The 9,973-nt window shown below is 37.5% G+C and overlaps 2 protein-coding genes across 2 annotated transcripts; one reads left to right on the top strand and one right to left on the bottom strand.

Annotated features, from left to right (window-relative positions):
- Window positions 1-1,458: 1,458 nt before the first annotated feature.
- LOC306903905 (E3 ubiquitin-protein ligase TRIM21) lies at window positions 1,459-3,188 on the top strand (the record flags this gene model as incomplete). Its single annotated transcript, XM_079473445.1, is given in 8 exon segments — window positions 1,459-1,571; window positions 2,232-2,422; window positions 2,503-2,615; window positions 2,619-2,652; window positions 2,655-2,812; window positions 2,816-2,914; window positions 2,918-2,989; window positions 2,993-3,188. Coding segments are annotated over 8 exon segments (837 nt in total). The 3' UTR covers window positions 3,050-3,188.
- A 353-nt stretch (window positions 3,189-3,541) lies between these two features.
- Window positions 3,542-9,607, bottom strand: LOC306903979 (hyaluronan-binding protein 2). The gene is made up of 14 exons (XM_079473560.1): window positions 9,386-9,607; window positions 8,809-8,890; window positions 8,590-8,694; window positions 7,822-7,929; window positions 7,624-7,740; window positions 7,388-7,498; window positions 7,078-7,249; window positions 6,829-6,914; window positions 5,895-6,008; window positions 5,357-5,687; window positions 5,111-5,253; window positions 4,461-4,595; window positions 4,186-4,331; window positions 3,542-3,901 (listed from the first exon to the last, which is right to left on the bottom strand). Exons 1-14 carry the CDS (start codon window positions 9,443-9,445, stop codon window positions 3,740-3,742), a joined length of 1,872 nt encoding a protein of 623 aa, XP_079329686.1. The 5' UTR covers window positions 9,446-9,607; the 3' UTR covers window positions 3,542-3,739.
- Window positions 9,608-9,973: the final 366 nt, after the last annotated feature.

Here is a 9,973-nt window from a genome sequence, read left to right as displayed (position 1 = left end):
TACAGTGCAAGTGCAACGGACCAACGATGATGTATACCTTCAGAAAAAACACTATACTATAAACTAAAATGATAATGGGAATGGTATGGGCTTTCATGTAAACTATATTAGTCTCTAATGCGTTGGCTTCTAAACATATATAAAAACAGACTAGGCCTACAACAGATTACAAAAATGAATTTTCTAATGGATTTAATTAAAACACCTATGGCATTTGTAATGAAAAACCTTATAATTGTCCAAAAATTCAGCATTTTGGTGAGAATAAATACATTACCCACTATAATAGGCTAACTAAATTAATAATTGCTGCCAGAAGAGAAGCAAAGCGTGCTCTGCTGCCATCTTGTGGGTTGTGTCGTGCTCTGTTAGATTTTACATTGAGAAAGTTTGAACAATTTTACTATTTGGATTCAGTTTTACCTCTTTGCTTCTGTTCATTTGAATCCAGTTACTTCTTGCCACTGTCCAGGAATTCAGGCTCTCCTGTGTGCTACGCACAAAGGCCCTCACTGACCTTCTCATTCCTGCGTTTCCCAGAATCCACTTAAACTTCACTGAAAATGACATTAATAGCCACATGGCACACAGGGTGTATTACAGAGCCTGATTGTTACAAAATCCACTGGGTAAATGTCTCACCTTTCTCTTCTTTAAATACCACCTCTTAAAATAGTTGGGAGAGGAGCTGGTATGAGATCGCCGTGTCACAGGTGGTGAGCACTGAAGTGACATATGCGTAATGGTGAGAGGTCAAGGTGAATGTCATTCAGGGGCAGGACCCACCCATCTGATCTGCTTTCACTCTCGGTGAAGCATGAGCCCTTTAAACTCTCTCTCTCTCTCTTGAGGGGAGATCGACAGAGTTGCAAATTACTCCGAACGGCTTTGTGTGTGAGCACCATAAGGATGTCCTTCACAGAATAGACTGACAGACTGACAATCCAGTTTTGATAGCTGACACGAAAGTCCAGAGTTTATTTTTCTCTTTCCAAACAAGACATGCAGCAGCAAAATATTCAGGATCGTCCGGTTACGCAAAGGGAGGTGATCAAATGTAGACTGAAGAAACTGACTAACAAGCAAAATGAAATGAATGTAAGTGAGTTATTTATGTTGTTCCTATAGACATTATCAGCATTGCGGCTGCTCTTGTTGTTAAAGGGGTATTCCACCCGAAAATGAAAATTCGGTCATGATTTACTCATCCTCACGTGTCTTTGTCTGGTTAAACATATTTGGAAGAATGTTAGCAACTGAGATTTCTGGGGCACAACTTGAGGGTGAGTAAATCATGACAGAATTTTATGCAAACCATAAATTATGTCATTTTAATCATTTTTTTATTGTATGAATGAATAAGCATTGTATTTGTATATTAGGATAATAAATTACCCATTAACCCAACCATGTCCTCATTTCCCTCAGACAAAATCCTCTGTGATGACAGGAAACATAATGAAGAAGTATAAAGAGATGCAGAGAGTTCTGCATGAGGATTGTAGGACCACTTTTCTGGAGATGGAGGAGACAGCTACTGTTCAAGCAATGGATCACCTCATCACTGAAAAGTGCGTCCTCCTCAAAGACATTGAATAGCTAAATGGAAAGTTGATGGACAATGTCAAGGAGCCTGGGGGAAAGGGTGAGCTTTCAGAAGATGTAATGCATTACGCAGGTCCATTGTTTTCATTAATTATCATCATTAAAATATTAAAACAAAATATTCCTGGCCTCTTCTTCTTCCGTAGGTCCCAATATATGACAACAGGTAGGCCTATATTTAGAAGCCCTAAATTCACACAAAAATGACAAGTCTTTAGCCTTGTAAATCCCTTATGCCCAAAATGTATTTTTTTTATATGCAAGCTGCGTATTTTTCATACATCGAAGGTAAATGGTGACCATGGCAGTCACGCTAGATACTGTATTTCAGCATGATTTTTAGTGAACACATTGCAGTACTATTATTAGTAAAATATGCCTTTAAGAGAGAATTGTTTTTACACAAAGCATGCTTGCCTCATTTGCAATCTTATAGAGATCATGATAGTCAACTATTTAAAAAAATATATTTTAAGTTTTTATATTCAGTCATCCAAACTCTGTGCATAAGCTTCCTGGCAAGTGTATAGGCTCACACTTTTCTCGACTAATTGTGAATAATATATGGATTATTTAAGAAAATCCACAGATTATATGAAAAACGTGAAGGTAATATCCTTTTAATATAGAGGGTCAGGTGTTATTTGCTGTGCTGATCTCCATTTTATTGGCAGAGTGCTGGAAATCCTAACATCGACACAGCCTGGTCTTGCAAAACTTGATGAGGCAAAAGCAGATCAGCTACTGGGCCTATCCAACAATCTACTGCTGTTCATCCGTTCCCAAAATCCTACTGCCAAAAGGTTACTAAATAGCTGTGAGTTCTCATGCATATCACGTTAAATCATTTATATTTGAGTCAAAACATATGTTCTTTAACCCTTCTAAATTTAGCAGATTCCACAGAAGTGGTCTTGGATCCAACCACTGCCCATCCAAAACTGATTATTTCATCTGCAGGCGACTGTGCCATTTGCACAGATGTATGGCATGATGTCCCTGAGCATGAGTGACGCTTTGACACCACCCTTAATGTCCTAAGTGTTCAGTGAACTCTCGACACCATTACTGGGAGGTCGATGTTGTTGAGAAGATCTATTGGGAGCTGGGTCTCACCTACTCCTCTATTCCAAAAAAAGGTCAAAAGGAGGACTGCAGGTTGGGTCCCCACTCTGAAACCTGGTGTCTTGAGTACTTTGATGGAGACTAAACTGCCTGGCACGGAGGTACCCCACATCCTTTACCCATCTCTGCAGGTTTCCACCGGATAGCGATCCTCTGCAGCTTTTCTGGAGGTTTGGTGACATTTTAAGGAGTGGATAACACGACACCACTGTACTCATTCTTTGCTGGGACATTTACAGACCCTTTACATCTGGCTCTGTGACCTGGTCATGATCTTCAAGGAACTAATTCAAAACCTTTCAGGATCTGTCAGTCATAAGTATTTAAAAAATGCTACATGGATCATGCAGCTGATCTCAGGGGATATGGTGACTATTTTCCGAGGCGGTGAATTCGTATGAATTCATATACTTGAATAAAAAACTAAATAATGAAGCACCTGCCCTAAACCTAACCATCAAAACAAGTTCAAAGGCTGATTTCAATTCATACAAATTAGCCACCTAGTAAAATAGTTACAAAGGTAGTTACAAGCGTCATAACATAAATACATAGCAGAAGATTGTAAGCTTTAGCAAAGACTTCATGTAATTCTGTTTGTTCATTTACCCAAAGAGCAAAATAACAAATGCTATTTGTTTAATTCAGCTATGTTTAACATTTTCTCTTTTTTGCATACCAGAACAATTCGGCATATTTGAACAGCACTCTAAACCAACCATAAAAATGAACTGTTGGTCACAATGATCATCATTTCATCATTCAAAAATATGTTTCTATACGTATCAAGCAGATCAGCAAAACATTTGAATAGTAGCTAGAAATAGTTTACTGTAAATTCAAAGAATAGGATTGTGCAAGCAGAGTTCATTATTTACCTTTAAAGATAAAAAACATGTTCAATGATGGCAAAAAGATAAATCAGATTAATCAAATATTCAATCATTATTAGAATTATCTCAAATGTTTCAACAAAAAGTTGTAGTATGTCATTATAAAGGGATTCCGCCTAGTTTTGAGCCATTTTTGAATTGATCCAGTCCACATATTTTGTGACTCGGGTATAGACGCCAGGTTTGCCCTCCTCCCCACAACTGTCCCCCCAGCTCACTATACCATATATGAAGTGTGTTTGATTCTTCTCACACGTGAGAGGTCCACCAGAGTCACCCTGCCAGAGAAATAAAGAAAGACTACATCAGTATTTTTCATTCTTTTTCCAGCAGCTTTTTCAAAACGTAACCTCCATCATAACATTAACATCAATTCATTAAACATCACTGTCAGCATTAAAGGAATACTTCATCCAAACATGTTAGGAATGTCAGGATGAATTCTGTCATCATGTATTCACACTCATTTGCACAAGGAAAGATTTATTTTGTTTTTCTTCTGGGTGAACTGTTACTTTAACTGCATGCCTTAAAGATGCCACTTTACCCTTATTTAACCCACCTGACAGGAGTCTACTCCTCCCTTGAGATAGCCAGCGCAAAACATGCCATCGTCTAATACATCTGCATATACTTTATTGGTTGAACAAGCCTCCTGAGAGATGAGTAAAACCTGTGCATCAAGCAAATGGCGGGAGCCATGTTCCGCTAGAGAGTACCAAAGAGAGAGAGATGGATGTATTTAATTTCAGTTCTTGGAAAAATATTTTGGTTGGAGTAAAAACCAAAAAAATGAATAGGCATTTAATGGCCAAAAAGAAATGTTGATAAACATACAGTTCTCTGTGGCTCCCCATCCAGAGATGCTACATTCTGATCCATCCGCAAAAGGTTCTTTGGGCAAGCAGGCAGTTTTCACCAGCTGACTTTCCTTAGCACATTGTCCATCAGATGCTTTCACCTTTAGCAAAGCTGCATCACAAAAAACAATAGAAATGAAAAGGCAATAGCATTTTGAAAAGCATTTTGATATTACGGGGTCTTCTTGCTACTTGACAATATTTTACATAACAGATAGAAAACATAAGGGGTGTGGTTAAATTCCAGAAAGTTGAACCAATGTTTTCCAATGGGTGAACTGCATTTATCTAAGAGTAAATCTAAACATACCAGTACACATCATTATAGTTTCTACTAAATCCAGTACAACTCCAATCATTACCATTAAATCCATTAAAGGACCAGTGTGTATTTTTTGGACTGAAATACATTGTAATCTACATAACTATGTCTTTATAAGTGAAGGTTGTTGTGTTTTTATATACCATAAAATGAGCTATTTCTAACTACATTCACCACAGGCACCCTTACATGTTTTGGTTAGGGTTCATTTTTTTCCACCAAGAACGTCAAAATAAAAGTCTAATTTCAACGCAAATAATTTAAATAATCCAAAGCAAATGGCCACCATAATTTACAACAATCACCAATATCATTGTAGACAACATTTGGGCTTTCCCGGTATTGCTCATGGACCAAAATCTTCTCTGCTAGCAAAAACTGGGGTTGTGGATCATTTAGTCCCAGATTCAGTCCTCCCGCCATAACTCTGTAATCATTCTTCTTGTCACTGCACAAAACAAGCAAACAACACAAAGGAAACAAAACAAAGTCATATTATTGTTAAATTGAGACATGTTTGGAGTCAGTAACAGTAAACTCACTGTACTTACATGCAGTGGGCTGCAGTCAACACCCAGCAAGGCTTGATAAGAGTCCCTCCACAGATGTGATCAAAGAAGATACCACCCTTTGTTTTGGCCTGCACTGACACCTGCCATGGACGAGCTCCAGGAATAGCTTTAAGACCCCCATAAATTCGGTTTATCTGTTTTTTCGGTTCAGGTTTACCACAGGTAGGGAAATCCTTTGTTGCTGAAGCTGTGTTCACAGGTTTTGTGGTTACTGGACGATGTGGAGCAGTAGAAACAAGTCCTTTGGATGAAGTCACCCTCACAGGGGCAGCAGTAGTGCGAGGCTTAGCGGTGATGTTCACAACTCTATCTGTAGTAAAGAAAACTCCAATAACTATTTGCAGTGGGTTAAACGTGGTTCAAAAATGGTTAATCAGACATTCAGTCCCTGATGATGGAGCTCTTGATGCAAACCTTCAATGGAAGACCAATTTAATCCAAGCTGGATAATAAATCATAAAACAGATTTGTCATTTGTCTCAACAGAAGTGTGCACTTATCTATGGGCAAGTTTTACCTCCTTTATGTGGTATGGTTGTTCTAAACGCATATCCTGATGTAGTACGTTGCGGCACATATGTGGTAGTTTTTGGTTTGGCAGTGGCGGTAGTCAAAACTGTGGTATTTGTTTCTGTGAAAAAGAAATTCAAAATGTAAGTAGTAGCTGCTACTTATCGGGTTAATTCACCCAAAATAATAATTATTTCATAATTTTCTTCCCTTCTTCTGCGGAACAAAAAGGAGATATTTTGAAGAACCCTGCTAATAAAAAAGACTGGCCACAATTGACTTTCATTGTACCGTATGGACACAAAACCAGTGCGACATTTCTCAAAATATATTTTGTGTTCTACAAATTAATTCAGGACTGAATGACATGAAGGTAAATAAATAAAAAATGTGTTTTGGGGTGAACTATCCCTTTGAGTATTCGGCTGGGTCAGTAATGTGCAATTAGCCTATTCCTGATTTCTTTTTGTCATTCTGAAGGCCAGAGTTATTGTCACGAATGCCAGTGAAGAATCCTCTGTCGGCCACCGGAGGTCTCAATCTCCTGAGCATTAGCTTTGGTATAGAACTACATTTCCCAAAAAGCCACATGCTTGGACTGAGTACTGCACACCTGATCATCATCATCATCACCAGACTATGTAAACCCTACCTGCCCATGCACAGATTGCCTTGTATTACCGTTTATGACTCTTCTCTGCCTGCCCCTGACCTCTGTTGTACCTGGATACCTACATCTGATGTTATCTGCCTGCCTTGACCTTTTGTCAGATTTTGACTACGTCTGTAGCTCTGTCTCTGATATTGTTGTCTGCCCTATTATTCTGATCCACGCCTGCTTTTACATTGAGCCTGCACTTATTTATTAATAAAGCTGCATATGGATCCTAATCCGTCTTCGTTACAGTTATGGACCCTCAGTTATCTTTATTTTGACTTACCACATTTTCTGACATTACAATAATCCCATCTGAGTCTCTGGTTTTTTTTTACAAAGCACCACGGCCTCCTATCTCCATCAGGGTTTCTGTGATACAAAAAGACAGTAATTGTAAGGATTTATTTAAATATTATTTTTCTATTACAACAGTTTTCAGAAATTTCTAAAAGTTTGCTTTGATCTGCGCGTGCAATCACGTGTAAATATTTATGTATATATTTCCTATATATTCTATAGCCTGTTTTTCCACCTGCAGTAGTTATGAGGACCCAGGCTGTGAATAGTCCCAAATGCGACTGAGGGTAAAAGTCCTTTATCCAGGACAAACTCAGAGTTCCAGTCGAGACACTCATCCCCTTCTTCTGTCTCTGAAACCATGCCTCTGTATGAATCACCATCTCCTATATAGCAGTCATTTGGGTCTAAGGAACCAATAATAGCACACCGTGACTACATATACTGTATAACATTTCTTCATTTAGTTGTCATGTGAACAGAAAACCGTACAACAGGAAATAACATAAAAAGACCACTATAGACCCTATACTGTCTGTGCTCACCAACTTGACAGTATCTTCCTTTGAATTCTGCTTGACAGACACAGTCAAAATCATCTTCATCCTTGACACATTTGCCATTATGCTGACAGGGGTTTGGAATACATGGGGATGCTTTAAAAAAAAGACATAAACCATAAATAGACAAATTAATAGACCAAAATCAAATTTTTATTCAGTTTGAAATTGAAACCTATTCAGGTGTAATGTTGGCATGAGTTCGGTGCTGTAAGTCTTACGTCTTTCGCAGTTTGGTGGTGCAAAAGGTGGAATGCATTTGCACTTATAGTAAGGAGGTGATGGTGTCAGAAGGCACAGTCCCACCCCACATTTTCCTTTACTACAAACATTTCTTCCTAAAACAAACATAAATGTATTGTTGCAAACAGAAAAATGACTTGAGTGATTAAACTAAATGCTGTTTGGTGAGCTCCTACTTCTGTCGCATCTTCTGCCTTTGAATGGTTCTGGGCATTTGCACTTAAATTTATCTTTCTTTTGCTCACAAAAACCTCCATTCTGGCATGGGTTTGGGTTGCATTTTCCTGAAAAACCAAGAGGGGGAAAAAACTGTTTAACTTGGATTTTAGAATAATAGAGAATAAACAGGAAAATCTTTTCTCATTCTTTTTGTCACTATGGCAATTTCAATCTCTTATGGCATCCCTCCTTTACCCGAATAAGCAGATGCTCTAGCAGATGCTTTAATCTAATGGGACTTAGAGTGCATTTAAATATACAGTCCATTTTACTCAATGTTTTCTCGGGCTTCAAACCCATGACCTTTGCACTGCAAACAATGCTCTATCAACAGAGCTGCAGAGACAGATGTTATTTTATCAAATTCTCTAATTCACAAAATTAGGTCAGCGATAGAGCTGTGTCTCAGGACTGAGCTTTTGCCTCAAGCACAGCAAACCAATTCATTATTTTCGATAAGACTGGAGGTGCCGGTGAACTTGCAAAATGATAACCAGATCTTGGCTGATGGCCCGAAAACTCCGGGGAGGGTTCTTTAAAACTGTTTAATGAATTTATTTCATTATGCTGACTTTTACAAGTTACTAGTCAAAGGGCTGTAGATCTAAAAAAAATGACCCCTTGATAGAAACAACAAAGTTTATAAACATATATTGATATTGTGGTTTGTCCATTAACAATTAAAACAATTTTTTGCAAAGGAATCATACACATCTACAATGTACCTCTAACATCTTGAAGTTCAAACAACCATGCATTTGGATCTTTTGGATCTTTTGGATCTTCATCATCATCATCCGATTCAGACATATCAAACTCAACAGTCAAGGCTATAGTGTAAAAAGACAACTGCAAGTACTGAAGAAATTTTGCAATATATGTATGATTGTATGTTTTACATCTAATATTTTAATGTAGATTCAATTCAAAGGGTGACCACTTACCAAGTACTCTGTGTCTGCCTTTATTCCCACGTTTACCATTTTCTTTTTCTTCATGCTTATGCCCATGCTTTTCTTTCTTCAACTATTTACATGTAAGAAACTTTGTTACCTTTAAACTTTAGGTATTTTCGTTTTACAATTTGAGAAATGTTGTCACTGATTCACAGAATAAACCAAAAAGTATTGATTTACTTAAACACCTATAAATAGTACATTTAGCAAAACAGAAAAAAGTTTTGAAGTGGTCTCTTATTTTTTTTCTCTTCGACTGTGTATGAATTCCAATGACAAAAACTCCACAGTCATACTCTTATGCAATCCTATAATGTCTTGCCATACTATGATATTATAAACAATAGAAAGAAAACCATAAAAATTATAATGAATTAAAAGAAAATAATTTCCACCCAAAAATAATATTTAAATTTCCTAAGAAAAGTTATAACCATTGAAACATTAACTCACGTCATTGGTATATATGTACGTTAAAGGCAGGTTTTGAGCATGTTGACATTTGTTCAGAGTTGTGATAGAATAGTGTGAAATTCTTAATGTTAAGTGTGAGATGGATACACACCTGTGCAGGAACAATGATGGCACAGAGAAAGAGAAGCAGTAAGCACAGCTTAAGTTTCATGATGAAGCTGTTCTCCAGAGGAGAGACACAATGTAGAGCTAGTCTGAGCCCTAATAATTGTATAAGGTCAATACTTTCTATGTGTGTGTGTGTGTGTGTGTGCGTGCGTGCGTGCGTGTGTGTGTGTGCGGGGGGAGATGTTGCGATTTTAATGTGTAGGATTTATATGCTTGATATATGCATGTGTTGACCTGTGTGGGTTTTTGGCAAGGACAAATGTCTTTTATATAGGGATTTAAAGATTTGTGTCTGCAATTCACCCTCACTGTTATACATAAACATGCAATCATTATTTTGTAACCACATGACTCACACCAATAACGTTGTCTATATTGCAAAGCAATTTAGAAATGCAATAGTAATGCTAAATTATAAAGTATTCTGCAATCTTATCTCCAAAATAATGCTGCAGAAGAATGTTTTTGGATTAATGGATAAACTGGAAGTTCACAGATCATATTGACAAAGTAGCAAACTGTTTGTTGATTCTGGACTTTGTCCTTGTTATAGATTTTAAAAGGTCATATG

The sequence above is a fragment of the Barbatula barbatula genome, assembly GCF_947034865.1.
Source record: "Barbatula barbatula genome assembly, chromosome: 14".
NCBI lineage: Eukaryota > Metazoa > Chordata > Actinopteri > Cypriniformes > Nemacheilidae > Barbatula > Barbatula barbatula.
The sequence above is the reverse complement of the archived record's forward strand: the minus strand, read 5'-3'. Positions and strand labels throughout refer to the sequence as shown.

Coding starts and splice junctions, on each gene's coding strand:
- LOC306903979 (XM_079473560.1), bottom strand. CDS start 9,445: ATGAAACTTAAGCTGTGCTTACTGCTTCTCTTTCTCTGTGCCATCATT. Junction 7,499..7,623: donor ACCACCAAACTGCGAAAGAC/GTAAGACTTACA, acceptor TTTTTTTTAAAG/CATCCCCATGTATTCCAAAC. Junction 5,688..5,894: donor AACCATACCACATAAAGGAG/GTAAAACTTGCC, acceptor TCTTTACTACAG/ATAGAGTTGTGAACATCACC.